We start from the raw sequence: 22,500 nt of genomic DNA on the forward strand, positions 1-22,500 counted from the left end.
CAATTTAAAAAGGAAGAGTGAGCTTTTGTTGTTGTTTTAGTTTGAATTAATCTGTCCAGTCAGTCACTCTCTCTTCCCACCCATATGTCCATGTTGGTCTTTGGAATGGCGTTGATTGGATGGTCGTTTTTGTCGCTTGCGTATTTTGTTTTCGTGGAAATTCTTTTTCCATGACGACGTTAGCGCCTGTAGCCAAATTCGTCGGCGTCGTCGGCACGGAAGTCTCCGTAGCGCCAAATGTTGAGCTGGTGAAAAACAACAAAAAGCCAACTTTCATTTGAACATTTCATAGACCAACAAACACCAAATGACAAACAACATTGATTTAAGGAATTTGGAGAGGTGGCTAGCTATCAGTGCTTGGTTACACCTGTGTGTGTGTATACATTACATTATTTTGTTGGATGTTTTTTTTGGGGGAGGGCTCTTAACACTCGGTTGTTAACACTGTGATTTATAGCTAATTAGCGACTGTGCTAATTAGCGCCAGTTATTAGAAGAGGAGCCAATGAGCCATTTGTAGTGTGCATGTTAAGTTAAATTTTTTTAAATTAAATTTACCCCCACCAACACCACCCCGACACATAGTCTAGCGTTCCCCGCTACGCTAAGTGACATTCAAAGTCAGCGGTTTCCCCGCCTCCGTCTAGCACCAGTCGTCAGGATAGCAGTGGGAGGAGGCGGCAACAAGACTTTACTTGGGAAATTAACCCAAGAATACATTATGCTACAAAATGACAGCACGTTATAAACAAGTATTTGTCTATTCTTCCAAACATATTTAACATTGGCTTGTTTATTGTTTTACTCTGAAATGTATAATTTATAATTATTATTCTATTGTGGAATAAAATAAAACAAATATGGTGAAAGTATTGATCTTTCCTGATTATTTGAGTAATGATTTGATGATCATTTAACTTTTTGGGAAAAATAAATACTCTTAATATATTTGGATGAAATTACCTGTTAACAATAAATATTTTATCTCTCTTTTTCAGTATCTATGCCTTTATGATAATTGTTTTGACTATATAGAAATTACATTACATGTTTTGGTCTGTTCAAATCAGATATAACCCCACCCACTAAAATATATGTTTTGAAATTTTTACATATATTTTAATCATTTAAAAAAATATTTAAAAAAAAGTATTTATTGTATTTGTTTCAAATACAGCTTATCTGTTTTTTAAATTCATTTAGTTTTTTTAAATATATTTTTAAACTAGGATCTATTTCTATTTTCATACTTGGTGCTATAATCAGTTCAGGCTCATTGTCTGGAATGTTAATGCTTCATGACTGTGCATTACATGTAAGCGTGTTTGTTGTGTGTGACACTGACTGAGTTTCACATTTTTGGTACACATTCAAACAAAAAACACTTTGACGACATTCTGCATTTTTTTTTGAAGGCAAGTGAGACATTGTGACATCTTATGTCACACATGTCACAATAAGGACCTGTGCAAAATGCTGCCAACAAACAACTCACACGGGAAATGAAATGGAGGCTTGGTGAGGATAAGGGAAACAATTTGTGTGTGTCTGAAGTAATTAGCATTAGCATTTTCATTTAAGCACAACTGGAACATAGCACGCAAGCAAGGAGGCTGGACTCACCCTGGCACTCTTGGCGGATTCTTGACTGTTCAGGTATTCCTTCACCTGTGGGGGGACCAAAGCAAATGCATCACATGAGTGTTACAGTTTTAAGGAATTGTAATTGGATTAACAGGTTTAGCATTAGTTGGCTCGATAGACAACATTGGAAACAACATGAGAGATTTCAATTAATTCGAGACAGATTCTCTCATACCAAAGCCCAAAAGTGTCCTGCATGATTGATGAAACAATCAAGCATCGCATGTGGTCTATTAACAATCAAGTACTCACATTAGAACATTAGCCGTTGACTACAACTGCGCCTTTAATGAGAAAGCGTTGGTTATCGTTAGCGCAACAAAAGAGCCCTGGTGCCTTCAAAGGAGTCCAATACAAACACATTTCATTTCGTTCTTTCTTTTTCTTTTTTTAATAACTCATGCATGTACCACAAGTCTCTCGGAATATTTCTAATTATGTGCGTGGCGGGAGCGTTGCGTTCCCGTGCTGCTGCTGCCGCAACCGTTTAGCGTAAAAGGAATTGTTTACGAGAGTGGGAATAAAAGAAGATAAAAAAGACGAAGCAGTGTGCAGTCAGTGCAGCATATTGACTGCTTCTGCTAGAGTAGCCTTTTAGCCTCGCTCAATGACGCACTCATGAGTAATAGGGTGGGAAAAGAGAGGGTGGAGCGGGGTTAGCGAGTTAGCCTTTGAGCAGACGTGTCCTTCATCACGACAACCAGGAAGACTTGCAAAGAACACAACACTTTACGCAACCACCGTTTGTTGTACTTCATGTCAAATGAGAACCACAGCAGTTCCAAGTTTGCTGTTTTATAGCGAGACATCCCAAATTTTTGTCATTAGAACATTAGCTGTTGCTCGACAAAAGAGCCCTGATGCCTTCAAAGGAATCCAATACAAACACATTCTTTCTTTTGTTAAATTTTATTAAAACAATTTATGACTCCTGCGTGTACACAAGACAACGGCAAAAACTCAAATTCCTTGTAATTTAACTTTATCCATCACTCTGCTATATCCTTCCAATTTGGTTAGACAAAATGCCAAGGAGTTTGTCTTTTAGCTCATTGACTGGCAGCCATTTTGACTGAAGCAATCACGTTTGCTCCAGGCTGTTTTACTAGATTTTGACTGATTTTGCAAGGCCCACAGAATATTGTGTTCTGTTGCTATATAAACATGGAACCTACCAAAAGAAAGATTAGAGTATATTCTATATTTCTATCTGTTTCTGTTTTGCAGCAATTAGCATTAGAATAGAGATCAAGTTCATCATTATTCACAAATCTGTATAGAACTGTGGGTAAATGAGCTTTTTTCAACATGGCCCTGGTTGATCTCTTTTGCTCTGCTGCCACCTGCTGGCCATTTTTCTACCATTTCCTTAACCATTCTCTGCAGTTGAGAGGCTGCATCTAAGCCTTCTGTATGCTCTAGCATAAAAAAAATGTATAAATACGTCTTTGGGACACTTAAAACATGAAAAATAGAACGTATTTATATGCTTTTGTGAGCAAATGAGTTATGAAAATGAATGAAAACTAGGCTAAAATGGCCGCTTCAAACCAAAATTGTGCCTTCTTGAGAGACTTTTTGCGAGTCCACTCATGATATAAACATTAATCTAATTCCACTTTTATAAGTGAAACTGCCCCCCCCCCCAGCCCCCCCAAAAAAGCAAAATGGCCAAAACCAACTGAAATGGTTGCTTCAAATCAAGATGGCAGATGTGTCTTTTCCAGCATGTTCTCTTGACTTTTGGTTGGCTCTTGTTCCTGATAAACATAACCACTTGTGTGTATTTGTTTGTTTGTATGTTGAGCGTGGATGACATATTTCCCGGCTGAGAAGACGTGATTGGACAAACTAAGCCCACAACGAAATAACTCCTGCTCCTGCTTAATGGAGGCGCTGTGTGTCTTATTATAGCAGCAGATGTGCTGGCATAGGCACTGCACACTCGACACAGCGGAAACATCTGGCACTCTTGTTCTCACACTCAAGTGTTGCAGCGGCTGCGCGAGTCATCCGTCAAAGCCGCCGAAAAGAGATTTGCGATAATCGCCGGGCCAGATGTCGCCGTAAAACAAAAGCGCGACACAAGCACAAAGAGCGCTGATATTTCCATCGGCGTCTTTCTCAACGATCCCATCCACCAACGTCGAGGACGGCCTTCTAGTTGTCAACAGCTCCAAGAACCACACAGCGGAGCCTTTTTCCTTTCAATGCGTTTCCAAAGCAGACAATATTGAAATGCTAAAGAGCCAATCTGGAAATGATGTATACGGGAAAGATTATGAAAGAACTTTTTTGTGGCCTTCAATTGCGGGCTTGCACTGTTTTCAGTAAGTAGACGTGTTAGCTCAACAGTATTGTGCCAACAAAGACCAAACTGAGTTGAAGAATGACGAGGAACATTTTTGACCAATGGCAAACAGGAAATTGTGGAAACAATACATTACGTATTGCCGAGTTACGCAGTATCGTGTACTGACAAAAAGTTTACCGTGGCAAACTGGACCATACTGGTGCAAAAGACAATTCAAAGTAGGCTGTGAAAGCTGCCTTTTTCTTGTGCCAATGATCTCTGTGAAAAGGTATCAACACAGAACAGGGGTTTGAAGTTGACCGGAAAATGATGTCTCACATTTTGCAGAAACTTGAGCAAACTCGACTATCACTTGGTGGCAGAGTTGGGAGGGTTACTTTTAAAATGTATTCTGTTACAGTTACAAGTTACCTGCAAATTTTTTTTTAGTTAGTAACGTAATCCAAGTACCATAATATTAAAGTAATGTAACTTGATTACTCTTATACCGTGTATGCTCATGAAGACAAAATAAAAATAAATATCACCACAATATATATTATATACAATGTGCCCCTGCTATTTGCGGGTGATAGGGACCCAGGTAGCCTACAAATAGCAAAAATGCTTGTGTAATTAAATAGCATGTACCGGTAGTGCTAGTGATTGATTGATTGATTGAAAGCCATATTCTGTTTTCGAACTGTTACTGAAAGGAATCACACCTCACAGTTTAGACAGACAGACAGACAGACAGACAGACAGACAGATGCGTGACATCAACTGCAAAATTAACTTTTATCCCAGGTAACAAGTTTAGCCGTGTATATATTGTGTATGATGTTTAAATAGTGACTTGGTGGGAGGAAGACTTGTTTGGATGGTGTAACTCACATTATGGTTGTAGGCTAGCGGGCTAGCAAGAAGCTGCAGCGCGTAGCATGCCGCTGGACTCTCAGCACAAACTTTCAGTCCTTCAGCAAGCCAAGTGAGTTCCAAACAGTGAATACTGGTCGTCATTTCATCCTCTCGTCCGTGAAGCTTTGTTAAACTGCCCGCGTGTGGAGGACAAGACTAGTCAGTTTGTCCCCACCTTCCCGACGTGATGCCGTGCATTCCCAAAAGTGTTCTAAACTTTACAGGGAAAAATAGTAGGGCCCAACCGCTATGCCTTTTTTTAGGCTGATGGCGATACTGATTTTTTGGCAGAAAAAAATACAGGTTAATCGGCCGATTATTCATAAAAATATATATAATGCATAAAATTACATACATAAAATTTGGCTCCCTGCCCCATTTTTGCTATTAAGATTTACGCTTGGAATGACAAGTCTACAAAGTCTACCTGATCAACAAATTTCATGAAGTATCCAAGGTATTTGTATAGATTTATGTGTCAATAAAACCATTTTTACTTGTTTACAACTGATGTCGTGTATATGGTTAGAGTACATAATTGGGCTGGAAAAATTGCATTCACAATTATTTGTTTGAGATTGAAATCATGATTAAAACAACTTGCATTTTTATTTTAAGCGTTAACCTTTTTTTTGATATATTTTTATCTTGTGTTATTTTCACAAGTCTTGGGACTTATTGTGCTATACTGGGACCTTGGGTATTGTATTATATAGTAGTATATATGTGCCATGTCATGTGGAAATGAGCGTTATAACAAAAAATTCTTGGATGTTTGCATCCTTGAATTTTGAGAAACAAAATTCTTTGAAGACCTGAAATATCAACTTTAAATATAACTTGAAAGAACAATGACAAAATGAAAATAAGAACGTTAAATAAGAATTGAATACTACTCAAATAACAGCAGCTGAAAAAACGGTACGAACAAATATTCACTGTTCCGTGCGTTTTGGCCTCTTGGGGACAATGTGTTGCCGTGCATCCATGGTGTACACACTTAGTGTGTACAGAAGAAAGATTCAATAAAATTTCATTGTGAAAAATTTGTGCCTTTGTGTAGTGTTATCCAACCTGTGGGTATGTGTTCCCACACCATTTGTGTGTGAATATTCGTTATTTGAAGGAAAAACTTTCCCGAAGTCAAAGCTAACTTCCGGTTAGCATTTGAATTGGGATCCTCCTTTCGCTTTTAGCATTAGCGCTAGGCTAGCGATGTTTTAAAATGAAGCATGCTTTGTATTTAATATACAATTGATGTTATTCTTATTGTCGTGTCTAGTTTTACAGTTAACTCCAACTGGGGTGTCATCAAACAGCTTAAAGGAAACTTAGGGGACAACAGAATAACATATGCTACACACTTGCTAGTTGCTAATGCTATGCAAGCAAAATGGTGCATTCAGCGTACTTTCACAGCATTGGAAATTTCGGTTTTCTTAGATTATAATGTTTTGAGGGGAACATAATCAGCCATTTGGCCCAATTGGCTGAATGTTTTGGCAGATGATTGAAGGGCAATAATCGGCCGATTATAACCGGCGGCTGATTAATCAGTCTGGCCCTAAAAAATAGTAGACAATGTAAAGCGCTGGGTTGTTAAGAGTTGTAGAAGACAAAGTTCAGAGTCAAAGCTGTCTTTTTCCTGAGTCACTGTTCTGTATGAAAAGGGTGTCTATATAGAACAGGGGGTATATTGGATATTATTGGAAGGACAAAAGATTTTTGCAGAAACTGTGGCTGATTATGCTCGATGGGAACATTGCAAAGACCAATCAGCAAAACGAGTATTTATATTATTGATTTCTTTAGTGCATCAACAAGCCCCTCGACAAGTGTCAAGAAAACTATTTGTACTTTTTCAAACAACTTGTCGGCGGTGCAATCATTCCTGCAAGGCGAGTGACAGATACTGCAATCATGAGAGTGAGCGCAAACACGCCAAGCTAGCCGTTTGCCGAGCTGGCTGGCCGCTGTGTCCAGGTGGCGTTCCGATGAGTGACAAATCAGCGGCGGCTTTCTGACAGGTTGCACGCTATCTGGTGCATACGATTCACCCCAGCCCACTTGAAAAACATCACAGCAAAAAGAGAAACACTAAGCAAAAGCAGATTTTGTGAGTGACTAATCAAAGTCACGGCACTGGGAAGCCACTCGGCCGTGCAGGGAACAATGTCGCATGTCGGTCCTGGCTCATTAACAGCAATGATGATTAGATGCTTTGCGGCTGCCAGACACGAGCAGTCGATCTCCAACCAACCAAAAACAAGAACAAAACCCCGCCACCGCTATCTGGCTTTCCTGCTCTATTCTTTGTCGCTCCCCATTGTGGTCTGACAACGCCTGAAGATGAAACGGTTTGGAGTTGCCGTGTTGTCGGCGCTCCCTGCGAGAGGTCTGTCATTCAACATGGCACCCACATTAATACTGCAAGGCCTGCGGCGGAGATATTGGGCCTCTTCGGGCAACTATATTAATATCAGCTGACTACAGCAATGTGTTCAAACCTCCATTTTAATAGGCAGACCAGCCAGGCTGCCATTTTACATCACAAATAACTCCTGTTTTTCTTTTTTTACCGTAGTGTTTGAGGTGCCCTGACAGGGCCGTGTGTTCCTCCCAGCGAGGCTGTTGGGGGGGATCAGGCGCTCTGCTGGGAATGTGCCATGACAAGCCCACCAGCATGTGCTCACATGAAAAGGGGGGAGTTAGAGAGAACATTCAGGACTACTATACCCCCCCCACCTCAAGGGCATTGTGAGGAAAAAAACAACACACAAATATGGAAGGCAGACATTTTATATGCTGCTGTGTCCATATCTTTTTTTATAGCAAGGTCATAAAAATAAAATAAGTTCTATGCCAAACTATACCTGGGGGTCATTTGCATAACTTTCACATGTAAAATGCAAGGAAAGTGCCCCCACCCCCATCAAATGTTCATATTTGATATTCATTTTCGTGTGCGTTTGTCCCTTCAATAACAAGGTGTGCATCCCCCTCAACCATGTTTACTTAAACTAAGTTACAGGGGGGGACATGTCTGAAGGGACTTTGGGGACACAGTGGGACTGTGTGTGTGTGCGCGTGTGTGTGTGTGTGGGGGGGGGGGGGGTGTGGGGGTGTGTGTGTGTGTGTGTGTGTGCATGTGTAGTCAATAGCAGGCAAGCAGAAAATGTCCATTAAAAGGCCCCCCGCATCTCTAACTCGGGCTTGTAAATTAGGTATTGAGCCATTGGTGGAAAGCGGTCATGCTGTCTGACATCCATGACGCTCAGTGTCTATGTGTGTGTTTGCTGACGGGTTGGGTGGGGGTGTCTTGATGGGCTGTGACAGCTACCGGGGTTGAACAGTGAGGGCAGCGACCTGAAAGCCTGTCAATTGGTGTTCCGGAAACAGCTAAAAGCCATTTCTAGATGACATGGTGGGGGTCAGTTGGGAGGGGTAGCGGCCATGTTCCGCATGAACCTTGAATTTAACGGAAAGTGCACCATTTTTTCCTTAGGTTATAGCAACATTCAGGTCAACAAGAAGGTTAAGTACATGCTGAACCAACAGGTGGCGCTATAAGCCTTAAATGGTACTTTCATTGTCAGAGAGTGTGCAAGATGGATTAAGTCCACTGTAGAAGTAACCTGGCAATAGCCAGAATTGATATTGTGATTCACTCAAGGGAGTACTCCACAGTATCAATCTGGGACTGCTCCACAATGATTTGCTCAGGAAAGGCGGGACATTCTGCACAATACTTCAAGCTGATTGGACGATGCTGCGTTGTGCACATTTGTTTTGACTAATTACGGCCATGGATGAAAATGTCATCGTTCTTGGAAAAAGGTGGTGGTGGGGGAAGACGACGAACATTTTACCAGCTAAAAATGCACGAAGCGCCTGTCGCTGGTTCCCTCTTCCTGGTTTTGTCACAGCTCCATGTCCCGCCCCAAACACAATGTCTCTCGGTGGAAATCAACGGGCTCGGTACAAGATGTATTCTTTGGAGTTTGTGCACTCAGAAATAATGCGAGAATTTATCTTTCAGAGCAATGTTATTGCAGAAGTGTTCTTACAACCATTTCCGAGACAAATTAAACTATTTAGAGAGGCGGTGGAGATTTGGAGGAGAGCACAAAAAAATCATTGAGAAGCACTGCACTAAGGCCATTTTAGCCAATCAACACGCCTATTTCCGGAAAAGGAACCCTAACAAAGATGGCAAACAAAAGAGATTTATTTACAAAGTTCAGATCTGAAAAGCAGTTGTCCCCATAACTCATTTGGGCAAAGCCTTATAAAAATATCCAGATTTCACTGTGACAAGCAGCAGATTCCAAATGTGATTAATGGAAGGCAGCATCCCTGGGGGCATCCTGGGGTATGCACACCCCCTTTTCGTCTCATTTCCTGATTCCACACATGTGCTTAACACATTCCACCACCCCACTATGTCATTCCGTCTTGCCACTGGCCATGACTGCAATTAGGCCGCGCCAGGACGTCGGCAACATGCTGGGGACTCTTCGAGAATGACTGCGACGACTAAACGCAAGTCAGACAAATGCCGACTGTTCCCGGCTCAACCCTTTGTGGCCCCTCAAAGCTATTCACACGGATAACAGAACACCAGGTCGAGTGTGAATATTTGACATTTCCCAAGGTGCTGCTTGTAAATGCTATACCAACTTCTTCATTCACACATTTGAATGACTTGTATTCGTATGATTGACTTTATATGCATACGTGGACTGTGGAATCATCCCAATCAATGGCAGCCCCCATTTGTTCTACATGATTGACGACAATTGACAGAAGGCCCAGTGCGTCTTTGGATTAGCAATTAGCAAGGCAAGAATCATTAGCTTGTAACGCTAATGAACTTTTGTTTGTGTTAGCAGCGGTCAACAGAGTCAAGAGACGGAATTTGTTATTTTGTTTTACGAGAATCCAAAAAGAAATTGCGTGGCTGCTCAGTACAATATTAGCAATAAAAGTAAGTACATATAAAGTGGCATACACAAATAAAATTTAACCAAGCAGATGATAACAGAAAATAGCACGTGCTATGACTAGCAAGGGAACAACCAGGGAGGCTTGCCAACAAATTACACATTTTTACTGTTCATTATGAGTTTAATTTCCCTTTATTTTACTTTGTTTGTTTTTTCTTAAGAGCTCAGTATTGTTCATTCGGTAATTTTACCGATTTGACATGTCATCATCATTGATCTCTTTTTTTATTTATAAATTTTTATTTTGTATGTGGGTGAGTATGTGCATGTGCGTGCGTACGTGTGTATGTGTGCGTGCGTGTGAGTGTGTACTCATTAGTTCACCTAAAACCTATTAAAAATCCCATACCGTTCACCTAAACCGAATACCTTTATTTTACTTTGATTATCCAGTGTTTAACTACTACTTCTTTCTAAAATGTTACATTGCTGATGACTACTGTCTGATGCCATCTTAAAAAAAAAGTACTATGCATCTTTCTATTCTTGCAGTGTCTAGTATCAACAGTGCCAAGACAATTTAAGACTAGCTCAGTACATCCACTCTGGCAGAGTAAGTTCATTATGTCCGGCTCAGGTCGAGTAAGAAAAACAAACAAAAACGTTTAGCAATTCATATTTATATTCATATTCAAAATGCAGAAAAGTTTCATTACTATTACTAATATTACGATTACTTATCGAGTTTGGGTCACTGCTATTTTTTTCCCGTCGATGCTCTTACACCTCTGAGATAAATCAATGCATGCTTTTAACACTTGGAATATAATCTACTGGAACGAAATAGCGAGCAGCGGCCACTGGAGTGAGCGGATCAATTATATGCCCAACACAACTTCAAATCGACTAGAAAACAGTAATGGTAATTATTGTGTCAATCAATAGCAATGTTGCTTTCAAAACTATAAAACCTAATTAACTTACAGACTGATGAAGTGAATTGAGTGATGTTCCCCAAACTGGCTAACGTTTTGCTTTAATAAATGTATATTGCTAGACTGTTTCCACACATTGACAACACTTGATTGTTTTGAGATTGTTTTTATTTTATTTTATTTTTTATAGTGAGTTTGAATGAAAAGCTTTTGCTTCTGCCTACACCCTTTTGGTTGTATATTTATGTATGGAATTTGTTTTTTGACCATGTTGAATTTTTAATTTGCCATTGAACCAAATACATTTTCATTCATTCAATCAATGTCGAGGTTTAGCTTTCTAGCCTCGGATTAGCAAATTAAATGGAGTATGTTCCCCAGGTAGATATATTAGCGCATCAGTCATGTTTAATTGTTCCATGTTTTCACACTTCTAGACATCACTAGGCTAGATTGTTTTTTGTTTTTTCTGCAGAACATTTAAATGTGAAGATATTAGCTCTGAGACTCAGGTTACCAAATTAAATTAGGCCATATCTGTTAGCTGTGATATTGATTGATTACGGATTTTGTTTTCTGATTATGTGTACAGCACAGCTCAAAGAACGGAGTGAGGTTCCCCAAGCTGCATGCCAGGACAAAAGTCTTGCTAAATTGCTGACATCACTAGGCTAGATTGATTTTTATTTTTAAGCGGATGAGCTCTGAGTCTCAGCAGTGTCTCTCATATCAAGCAGCTGGTGTTACAAGACGCAGCGTGTTGGGCACTGCGCTGCTAATGCACCAAAACAAGCAGGAGCGATCCAGGTGTAATGTGCGCTGCGTCAAACAGTGTGACCACAGCATAAAAAGCCAATCGCGTCCATCTGCTACGTGGCAGGTGCACAACAACGACGCATGCTGCGTGCCAGATGCGGGCGGGATTAATCTTTACATTAGGATGGGCCGCATCTGCTATATAGTGAGTGACCGCTAATCACATGTACGGGACATGAGTGCTGTACATGCTTGTCCCGGATGTACAGTAGGACAGTGCCGCATTTATACATTAATCCCACTGGCGCTTTATGGGGTGTCACACGTCAGGAACTGCTAGGGCACGAGTCATTTCAGAAAAAGATTGTTTAGCCTTGGCTTCTGGATTGCGTCTGACGCTTGAGTCCATATGGCGTACAAGCGACGTTAACCTTGAGCGCGGCCACGACTCGACTGGGAAGCAGCGTTGGGGCGCGACGGTAAAACGGTGGCACATCTGTTACGCAATGTTTAGCAGGACACATTACGACGTCGCCGTACTTCAGCTAATGAGCGAAGACGAGAGACAAATGACAAAAGTCACCCGAGATGAGTCTGGAGAGGGGCCGTCGAGAGCTCGGGGTGCGTTCGGGAAACGTTAACTTGGATAGCGTGAAAAGCGATGGAATGATTTGAATTTACTGCAAGTCAGATCTGCTGTACAGTTGGATAGCACCAGTGAAATAAAAATACGACATCCTGCTTGTTTTGCTCTACAATATATTCTGGTTGAAGCCTACTTTTTGCTCAGTTCTAACTTTGTGTATTTATTTTTTAATTCAATTAAATATTTATTACAAAACTATATTATAAAACAGAAGAAAACATTTTATAGCATTATTTGTGCTATTTTTCCAAACTCCAAAACCCCTTTTTTTCTTTCTTTTTTTTGTTATTCAGGTGGTGCTAATCCGCTAAGGATAAATGGATGTAACTAGAATGTTTTCATCTTTTCCAAGAATATTTAAACACGACTTTTTTATTATATACAATTTTTATTAGACAGTAATATTACTAATATTTTTAGTTTTGTATTGTATTTATTTAAATAATGTTGATCACTATATTATTATTATGAAGCAGTATGGTTGTGTCATATCGTGCATATTCTTTTTCCACTGTTATCGCAGTGCTACGCCAAAAGCATATCCAGCCAGCCCGATTCATAGCGACTGTAATGGTGAAATTACAGCACATTTTTTATGTTGCAAATAAACAAATAAACAAACCTTATCAGAGTTAAGAGCTAACGCCGAAAAACGTGGTGCACAACCGAGCATTTCTGCACAGGCGGACGTTCAATCGGACGATGAAGAGTACCCTGAGTCCAATGCATATTCATCGGAGGAGTGGGTACAGTCTGATCACGGAGAAGACACTGGTTCTGGACTACAATGCCACCATGAATGGAGTGGATAAGATGGATCAGAACATCTCTTACCACCCATTCACGCGGAAACATTGAAATGGCACAAAAAATGTGTTGCCTATCTATTTCAAATATGCATGTTAAATGCATATATCCTGCACAAAACAAAAAATCCTGGGAAGTGCCAACACTTTTTGGAGTTTATCCGGCTAGGTGGTGAGAGGGTGGCTGTTACCACAAGACAAGGAGGAGGAGGAAGAGGAGGAGGAAGTTGTTGCAGGTATAGGAACTGAAGGGCATGAGGAAGCCAAGCCAGATGTAACACCGTCACCGTATCATGATCCTGAGAGGAGACTTGATGGCAACATGGCCAAACACACACTGCAGTACATACCTGCTACTCCCCGGAAAAAAAGGCCGGCAAGAAAGTGTAGGGTCTGCATGCGAAGGGGCAATCGCAGTGAAACTAATCTGTGGTGCAAATCCTGTTGCGTCCCCTTGCACGCAGGGGAGTATTACACAATATACCACACAAAAAGAAAAATTGTGTAGTTGAAACATCCACACAATTGTAAATAGTAACACGTACACACACCACACATGAACAGTTGCACACATTTGTAAATAGTTTGCCAAATTGTTTTGTCAAATTGTTACACTGTTGAATGTAAATAAACTTATTTTGCTATCAAAAAACACATTTTCATTGTTGGTGGTAGTGTTTTATAGAAGTAAAGCACTGTTTAGGTGTTTGTGGCATCATTCATGAAAAAAAAAGTCAAATTCACTAGAGTGCATGAAATAATATCGTTTCACAAAAAGCTTGATTTCTATGTATTTTGGTCCAAAACAGAGCATTTGGGTGAAACTAACCTATTTTCTATTGTTGATTACTGAAAAACTGAATGAGGTAGAAACAAACTTTTTTTTCTGATGAAAGATGAGAGTTCAATCTTTTATTTGGTAGTATCTGTGTTTCCATAGTCCAAACAAAAAAAATTCTGTGGACCTTGAAAGATCAGTCAAAATGCTCTAAATCAGCTGGCACCCACATGTTCTCTTTTCTGAAAATGGTTGGCAGTCAAAGAGTTAACATACATGAGTGATCCAAGGGTAAAATTATAATGACCAGAGAAGTCAATGAGCAATGTGGCGGCGATGTGAGAAAATGGCGTTGACGCTCTTTTTTGATGTGCAATAATAATGACTTTGTTTCAAATGTGATCCTTATTGAAGCGCCAACACTCAAAAACTCAAGTGGCTGTTTGCTTTTTATTTTTATTTTTTTTAAAGAGCTCAGTATTGTTCATTCGGTAATGTCATCATCATTGCTCTTTTTTTTATATATATATATATATATATATATATATATATATATATATATATATATATATATATATATATATATATATATATATATATATATATATATATATATATATTTTTTTTTTTTTTATTTATTTTTTGTATGTGGGTGAGTATGTGTATGTGCGTGCGTGCGTGTACTTGTTAGCTCACCAAAAACCTATTAGAAAAAATCCCATACCGTTCACCTAAACCGAACACCGCCGTCAGGAGACCCGAGTGGACCAAAGAAAACCAAGGAAGGTGAAATCCAGCATAGACCAGACACCACCCACCGGGCCACCCACCAGAATTGTTCCCCAACCCCAGAAACATCTAAATTCCAACAAATCCCCCCAAAAAATCAGGGAGACCTCAAGAGACCGAAGGAGAGACTGAGGAAAGGAAGGAAGGACAGACGAAGCCGAGTGAGATCCACAGACACCAGCCTCCACCGATTCAATGACCTGAGGAGGAAGCAGATTGTGTCTGAGTTTCGATAGATGCTGGTGTGGTGAATCTGGCATGCATGAAAATCTCCCCCAAAGAGGGGAGCCGTCGACCCCTGCCAGGACAGAGCAAGCGCAACACCTCAGGGCTCCCCAGGCCGCGGCAGCGCCAAAGGACGACCCCCGGGCCCCGCCAGGGCCACCGGCCGGAGAGCAAACCTAGGAGCAGAAGCGCCCCCCGACCCAACGCAGCAGGACGGGGCACTGCAGGCCGATTTTGCAAGGCCCACAGAATATTATTTTCTAATTGCTATAAAACATGGAACCTACCAAAATAAAGTCTCTTCTTTCATCAGAAAGAAAATAAGTGTATTTCTATCGGTTTTGCAGCAATTACCATTAGAATGTAGCTAAGTTTCATCATTATTTACAAATCTGTTGAAAACACTGGGGAAAAGAGCCTTTGTCCCTGGTTGATCTCTTATACTCTGCTGCCACCTGCTGGCCGTTTCTGTAATAACCACCATTGCTTTAAGCATTCTCTTCAGTTCAGAGGCTGCATCAAAACCTTCTGTATTCTCTAGCATAAAAAGAAAACATAAACATATCAATATGTCTTTGGAACACTTAATCTATTGAAAATAGAACATAGATATACGTTTTGGGGAGCAAATTAAAAAAAAGCAAGTCCAATAGGCCAAAGTGTCTCCTCTCGACAGTTCTGATTCTGAATGATATTGGCCACCTTGTCCAGTAAAGATAAACAGACGGACGAAAAGTCAAAGCTGAGCATGCAACACTGACCATTTTCTGCAGGTGTTTCTCCTTTCGCACGTCCACCATGACCAGGCCCTCCTTCACCAGGCCCAGGCCCACGTCGTCCTTGGTGTCGCCGAACTGGATGGTGACATGCGGGCAGGTGGCGCCAGAGTACTCCACGTTGAGCAGGCACTGGCTGTTGTGGATGTCGCGCACAACGCAGTCCACCACGTCAGCGCGGGCATCCTCCTACAGGGGAACGGACCAATAAGTGTAAACTCCCAAAAGTACAATCAAAATTGGACATGCCTCAAAAATACACCATAGCAAGCATATCACGGAACGTCTTTGAAGCACCTTAACGGAGTGAGCAATTTGACTTGATTTTAGTTTGATTACATTTGAATGTATATTTCTTTGGCTAATCATGCTAACTAGCCAATGATGGCTAAATGGACACACAAAAAAATCCATGCCATCGCCACTTTTAGCCCATCCATCTCCTCCCTCCCCTTCTGCCCTGGTCTTGTCACCATGGCAACCCCCTCCAGCAAACTGCCCTTGAATGTGTGTGTGTGTGTGTGTGTGGTGGTGGTGGTGGTGGTGGTGGTGGGGGGGGGGGGGGGGGTAATTCAGTTCAACAAAAATAACCACCACTCTGTGTGAATGTTTAATGACAGCGTCAATCAAAATGAGGCATTTATTTTTTAGCAAAGCAGGTTGATTGTACTTTCCTTTTTTCATTTTTGTCACTTGAACTCAATAAAATTGGCTGCAGTGTGCTGGATGGAGGCCCGATTTGCTCAAATGGAAGCTAACCTAATAAGAGCATGAGACTCAAAGTGACTTTTGTCACATCACATTTTAATTGTCCAATCCATTTTTGTTTTTGCATCGACAAAGTGTTTTGGACACGTCTCCTGTTTTCCTGTTAGCAGATGTCCACCTGAAAACATTGCAAATGTGCCCACATGTCATGTTTTTTTCCCCCCATACATTTAGTTTGTTGATAAAGGGGAAAATGTCATGTAGTACATTTAATCACCCCTTCGTTTGTTTGTTTTCAAATAAACTGTGTGTCCATTTAGGAAATTTGACTGTTTCCACTAGTTACTAAAGCAATATCTTGAGGCTTTTTAACACAAATGTTCAATGCAGATTTAATTATTGTTGACTTTTTTACAAAAACAAGAAAAAAATTGTAAAGAACAGATGAAGATGTCAATTAAGTGTATGACTTTGGTTAAATTGATTCCTTTTTGAGAGATTTCAGGTATGGGAATAACATTTGTCATTGCTGTCAACGGTGGAACGTCGCTAGCTCACGTGTCCACATTAAAGCACTTCTCCATGCTTGACAGTCTAATAAATGTGTAAATGTTTTCATAACGTCTAAAGTGCTCCAAGTGAAAAGCCTCTTAAAAGCCCGAATGTCGCTGACTTTAATTGCTAATTAATGAATTGACTTTTTGTGGTTGTTGTGTAACCTTGAGTTAATTTGATTTATTTATGAGTGTGACAAAAGAGAGAAGCTGCTTTGACAACATGCTTTTATAAAAAAAATTAAAAAAAGTCAGATTTTGCAGTGCATCACCTTTTGCAGCCGGTGTACAGAGTGAGCGTTGCCGGTGTCGCCGACTTTCCAAAACATGACGGCTTTTATTTTGTTCCAAATACAACGGCTGGAGAGCAATGTTTACTTGCGGCGCGAACTATCTGAAATGGCCGCCAGCCTACGTGTACGGCTTTGCGGAGGTGAGGCTGACACAAAAAGGTAAGATGGCTTCTACTTGGCCAGACGAAAGCCCGTCAGCTTCCTGTGTGCGTTTCAGAAAAGGTGACAAAGCAACAGATGGGCCACTTCACCCTTCAGGAGGTACCCACTCTCGGTGAGTGACAGCATGCTTCAAAACACATACACACGCACCCCCCCCACACACACACACACCAAGTGACCAAGCACATTTTGGGACAGAATATATAAAACATTTCTGGCCAATGAGAAAGGGATGATTAAATTACAGCAAAATGCTTCCTTCTGTTGCTTTTACTTTGATGCATTTTTGGCTGTGAATTATTTCTTCTTTTATTGATTGAGATTTATTCATTTACTTAAGTGTCATTCACGATATAAAAATATTTGTAATATATAAATAATTGAACATGACAAATTATATTAAAATATAGAAATATAAAAATTAAATTAATGTATGTATAACATGTCAAAAATAATACATTTTACATTCATAAACATAATCGTGCTTTGTGTTTAATTAACATGCAAACAGAAGGTGATTGTGCCCCACTGGACATTTTGTGTATGACAAACAAGACTTCCGCCCAAAAAAGCAAGGTGGGCATTTTTGTGACTTACGTCCTGCGGCACCTGGATGTAGGCAAAGGTGTACTCTGTGGCCTGTGCTGGCAGCATTCTGGTGCTGAAGGCGGGCGGGATAGTGGCGAGGCGGGTGGATGACACCATTTCTCTCTGGCAACAACACATATTGATTGCGTTTATGATCGTCATTTGTGTCAAGCTTTCAATTTAGGCCGGTCAAGTGGGGGTGCGCAAGGCTTTGGCAGCTGCCGAAGAGTCAACAAGCCCACACAACACGTTACGTTACAATACAACAACCGTGACAATTAGCCCTGATTTATGTCATTAGGCCTCTGAATAAAGACATTTCAATAATAAATGTGGAAATAACTTTTGTGGGTTGGGATGATAATTTTTACCCCAATGGAAATTGCACGTCGCAGATGATAACATTAGCAAGTGCTTTTTTAGTCACTTGTTATTAGGTTTCCCTTGAAAACTCAATAGTTGGTGATGTCTTTCTCTTAGATTATAGACAGATGGACAGATTTCTCTGGAATTTCCTCGGGAAATTGTTTTACCAGTACATTATCTCATCAAATCAATAAATAAAGGCTTAAATGCTCTCTGGAGTGGGTGAATTCAACAAGAACATAGACAATTGTGACAAAAAGTCAGCACCATTAAAAAATGCGGCGCTCCTTTAACGAGGCGCGTATATTAGACTAATGTGATCAATGCCCTCCAGTCGAGAGGGAGAACACCTTCAACATTTGCAACCAATCACATTTATTGACATCGTATTAGAGACGACGAAATGTGTCTATGTTGAACAAGGAAAAGGGGGAAAACAAAAGCCCTTCGTTGGAGTGGATGAACACAAGCAAGGTGATGGCCCAATGCATTGTGGGAATTAACAATACACACGAGAAAGAAGTGCATTTGCTGTGTTGCTTTGCCAATGAGTGATTAAGGCCAACATAAAAAACTGGCATGCCATTCACAGTAGGGACGCAACGATATGCAAACATCACAATACGATATCACGATATGAAGGTCACACGAAACGATAATTATCACGATATTGTGGGGAGGTTGGCGATATAAAAAAAAAACCCGTCACAATATTGTAAAAAAAAAGAAAATAAGAGCTCATACTATAAAAAAGCACCATATATGTATTGTGCTTTTATACATAACAGCAATGCACATAACATACAATCTTGAATAACACTTAATATTGAGGCACTTACTTGCTAATGCATGCACACTGAGATCCTCCACCTATTGACTCGAATTACAAGCATATTACGTTCTCCTTCATCTGACCATTAATGTGGATTTTAAATATAGAAGAGCCAAAACATGCCTTGTAAAATTTTTACTGCGCCACCAGAGGATGCTAGAACTGCACAAATGGAAATTTTTGAACACGTGCTGCTTTTAATATCGTGACATGACGACGATTATGTGAAAGTTTTAATATCGCTATATGACGATATTGCCGTTATCGTTACATCCTCAATTCAGTGATTTATATTTCAAGGAGGAGGTTTGGGTATAATCTAATCATAATCTCAGAGTTCTAATATATTTGAACCATTAAAGTACACTCCTCACAACATTATTATTATTCATGACATCATTAGCACATGAATAAGGTAGATACGACATGCTTTGTGTGCGTCAAAAGAAAAAGAAAAAAAAAGTATCTTTCATAGGTAAAAATATTTTTGTGGGGCTTTTTTCCCCCCCACAGGCCATAATAAAAGCACACACTTGCATTGAAAAAGAAGTCAACCTCATGAAAATGGTTTGAGAAATGAGCAAATGACAATTGATTTTAAATGTCCATGCATTGCCTTTCATTGAAAAGTCACCCCTGCCAACATGGCAGCAGGCACAGCAGCTAGCCGGACTGCTGCTGCAGCATGCTGGCGTCTATCTCTGATTATTGTTCCCTATGCTAATCAAATGAACGGCAGCCGGCCGTTCATAGGCTGGTATTTTGGGATATACAAAGTTCATGTTTATGAGAAATCTTGTGGAATCTCACACCATAATGATGTCCAATTATTAAAAGGGACAAATGGAATCATCAGCTTTATACTGCTACCAAGTATGTTCGGTATTTTTTTGTTTAGTAACTTTGACAAAAATTGAATTTTTTAAAAATACTTCATACTTCGTTTATTTCAGGAAAATGAAACTTTTATTCGCTGAATGTTTTAACCTACTTCACCATTATTTGCCTCTTTTCCTGTTAAGCAAACTCAACAATCTCATTGTTCTTGTTTTCCATCACTCACGTTGCCGTAGTCGATGTAGAAGACGTACACTTTCGCCGGCGACTCCACTTTCTCGACTCGGGCTCTGTACCTGCAGAAGAAAATGCTTGGCATTATTCTCCCTGCTTTCCCAATTGTTTGTCTTTTACCTGTAGACAGCTTTCTAGTTTTCATGTTGGTACCACAACAAGGCATAAATGTCAACATGCAGGATCCACGTGTGTGGCTGTCAAACCAGAGCTGACTGGAGCGGTGATGGTGACATCATCACACCAAATACTGTCTACGCTTACGAGCTTAACAAGAGACCAGGTGAAAATGAAACATCAGGTGTTCTTGCGCCAACAAGGGAAAAGATGTAAAAGGTGAAGTGCAGCTCTCTAATGAAGTCCCATTTTGATCCCGACACGTACCATTCTCCATCAGCAAACTTGGCTATGCAGAAATCGCCCCGGCGTGGAGAGTAGGCTCCTTCCACTGGGGGCTGGGCCTCAATCTCTGCTCTCATGCTTTCCATCAGACTTTCCAGCTGGCCTCCTAGTAGGGAACACACAGTGATTATTAATAATAATAATAATGCATCAGATTTATATAGCGCTTTTCTAGAGACTCAAAGAGGCTTTACAATGGAATGGATACATCATTCATTGCACTCACATTCACACTGTGGTGGCAGTAAGCTACTTAAGTAGCCACAGCTGCCCTGGGGCAGGCTGACGGAAGCATGGCTGCCAGTGTGCGCCTACGGCCCCTCCGACTACCACCAAACACTCGCACCTTCCACACACCAGTGTGAGTAGCACTGGAGGCAATGTGTGTGAAGTGCCTTAACCAACGACACAATGACACATGACTTGGGGAGAGCGGGGATCGAACAGCCAACCTTCTGGTTACTGAACGACCATCTCTACACCCTGAGCCACGGTCGCCACATTTTTGATTGTGATTGCTAAGAGACCGGACACCATTTGACATTTTTACTGATACTTATATGCATTATAATCATTTAAATTTACTTATGGGACAGGGTCAGAACATACCTTTTAACTAATTGGATTGGAACACTCCAAAACCAAAACTATCAAGAACAAAATGATTCTGGAGTTTTAGGTCCCAGGAACAAAGAGCCTGTAGGCCCCATCGTGCCCAATCATTGAGGACCCCAGGCTGCTTGATTTGGTGCCATCCTTAATTGATTTAACCCCACACCAGAGCATCAGAAATTGGCTTATTATAAAGGTCTGGTTGTAATGAATGACTGCAGGTGCTTGGCAATTGTGTTGAGTCTGCAGATGTACAAATCAAATGAGCTTGTTAGCCATAGCGCGTCAATGTCACAATACAGACATATTTAATCATTCCTGGCTAAACCGCAAATATAAACACATAACAACAGAAATGTCAGCCTTGCAATTACTCACTCCCACATTGCTTCTCTTCAATCTGCCTGGTTAATGCTATGTGGCCTCATTTCAATATCAAGTAACCTTCACAAATGCAGTGTTTGTTTTTTAAGACACACCGAGCGCGTTTGCTTGGGTCATTTGCGGCGGCCGCGCGTCGTCATTAACACCTTGCGCAGGGAGCATATGCAAATAGTTACGGGGTTATCTATTCTGAGACAGACGGGATGATTTCATTAACTGGGAGGATAGATGCCAAATGAGGGCTAAGCAAGGTTTGGGAGTCATTTTGGAGAATGCGGCTACCTCCAAATTTTGCCAAAAAGGTATCAATCCTTTTGATTTATTAGCTTAGCTAGACCAACTCGTGCTTTTTGAGGATATTTATGCATGGGGCGCACATCCGACGCACTTCTTTCTACTTTGTGTACAAAGAGTCGGAACGAGGACACATGAGCCTTGAGAAGGTGCTCGCTGATGGATAAATGTGCAAACACCTAATGGACAACGGTTCTATTTAACGTGCTGCTCAAAAGTTTGTGAACCCTGCAGGCATGGTCAGACTTTTTGTATAAAATATTAAAATATAATTAAATATATTAAATTATAATTAATAATAAAATAATAAATAATAATAATGTTGTCATACCCAAATCTACAATGCTGACATCGACTTGAACAAAACGAATGATAGTAATGCCATTTATTCTTTAGCAAATGTTGATTAAGGACCTCAAGATTTCATGTGTGCAAAAGTATGTGAACCTCTCACTTAATCAGACATTACACCTCCTTTTGCAATGATAACTTCATCCAAACACTATCTTTAGTGACTTATCAGTCTTTCACATCTACTTTGGGGGATTTTTTGTCACTCTTCCTTGCAAAATGCAGCCAATTGACAGAGGTTGGATGGGCATCTAGCATAAACTGCCCGCTTCAGGTCTCGCCACAGTATTTTGAAAGAATTTTAGTCAGGATTTTGACTGGGCACATCCAGAACATGAATCTTGTTGTTCTTCAGACATTCCTTTGTT

General features: G+C 40.5%; 1 protein-coding gene across 1 annotated transcript in view; it reads right to left on the reverse strand.

The window, feature by feature from the left end:
• The window catches only part of snd1 (staphylococcal nuclease and tudor domain containing 1), a 153,657-nt gene that overhangs the window by 388 nt on the left and 130,769 nt on the right, over positions 1 to 22,500 (reverse strand). Inside the window, exons 9-14 of the mRNA XM_086059257.1 lie at positions 20,474 to 20,597; positions 20,082 to 20,151; positions 17,830 to 17,943; positions 15,501 to 15,704; positions 1,627 to 1,671; positions 1 to 245 (exon numbers count right to left, since the gene is read on the reverse strand). The exon at positions 1 to 245 is cut by the window's left edge and continues 388 nt beyond it. Of these exons, the coding sequence (XP_085915383.1) occupies positions 180 to 245; positions 1,627 to 1,671; positions 15,501 to 15,704; positions 17,830 to 17,943; positions 20,082 to 20,151; positions 20,474 to 20,597 (623 nt within the window). The 3' untranslated portion in view covers positions 1 to 179. The remainder of the gene's footprint in view (positions 246 to 1,626; positions 1,672 to 15,500; positions 15,705 to 17,829; positions 17,944 to 20,081; positions 20,152 to 20,473; positions 20,598 to 22,500) is intronic.

This window comes from Leptonotus elevatus, chromosome 17, assembly GCF_054856555.1.
Source record: "Leptonotus elevatus isolate MCC_2025b chromosome 17, RoL_Lele_1.0, whole genome shotgun sequence".
NCBI lineage: Eukaryota > Metazoa > Chordata > Actinopteri > Syngnathiformes > Syngnathidae > Leptonotus > Leptonotus elevatus.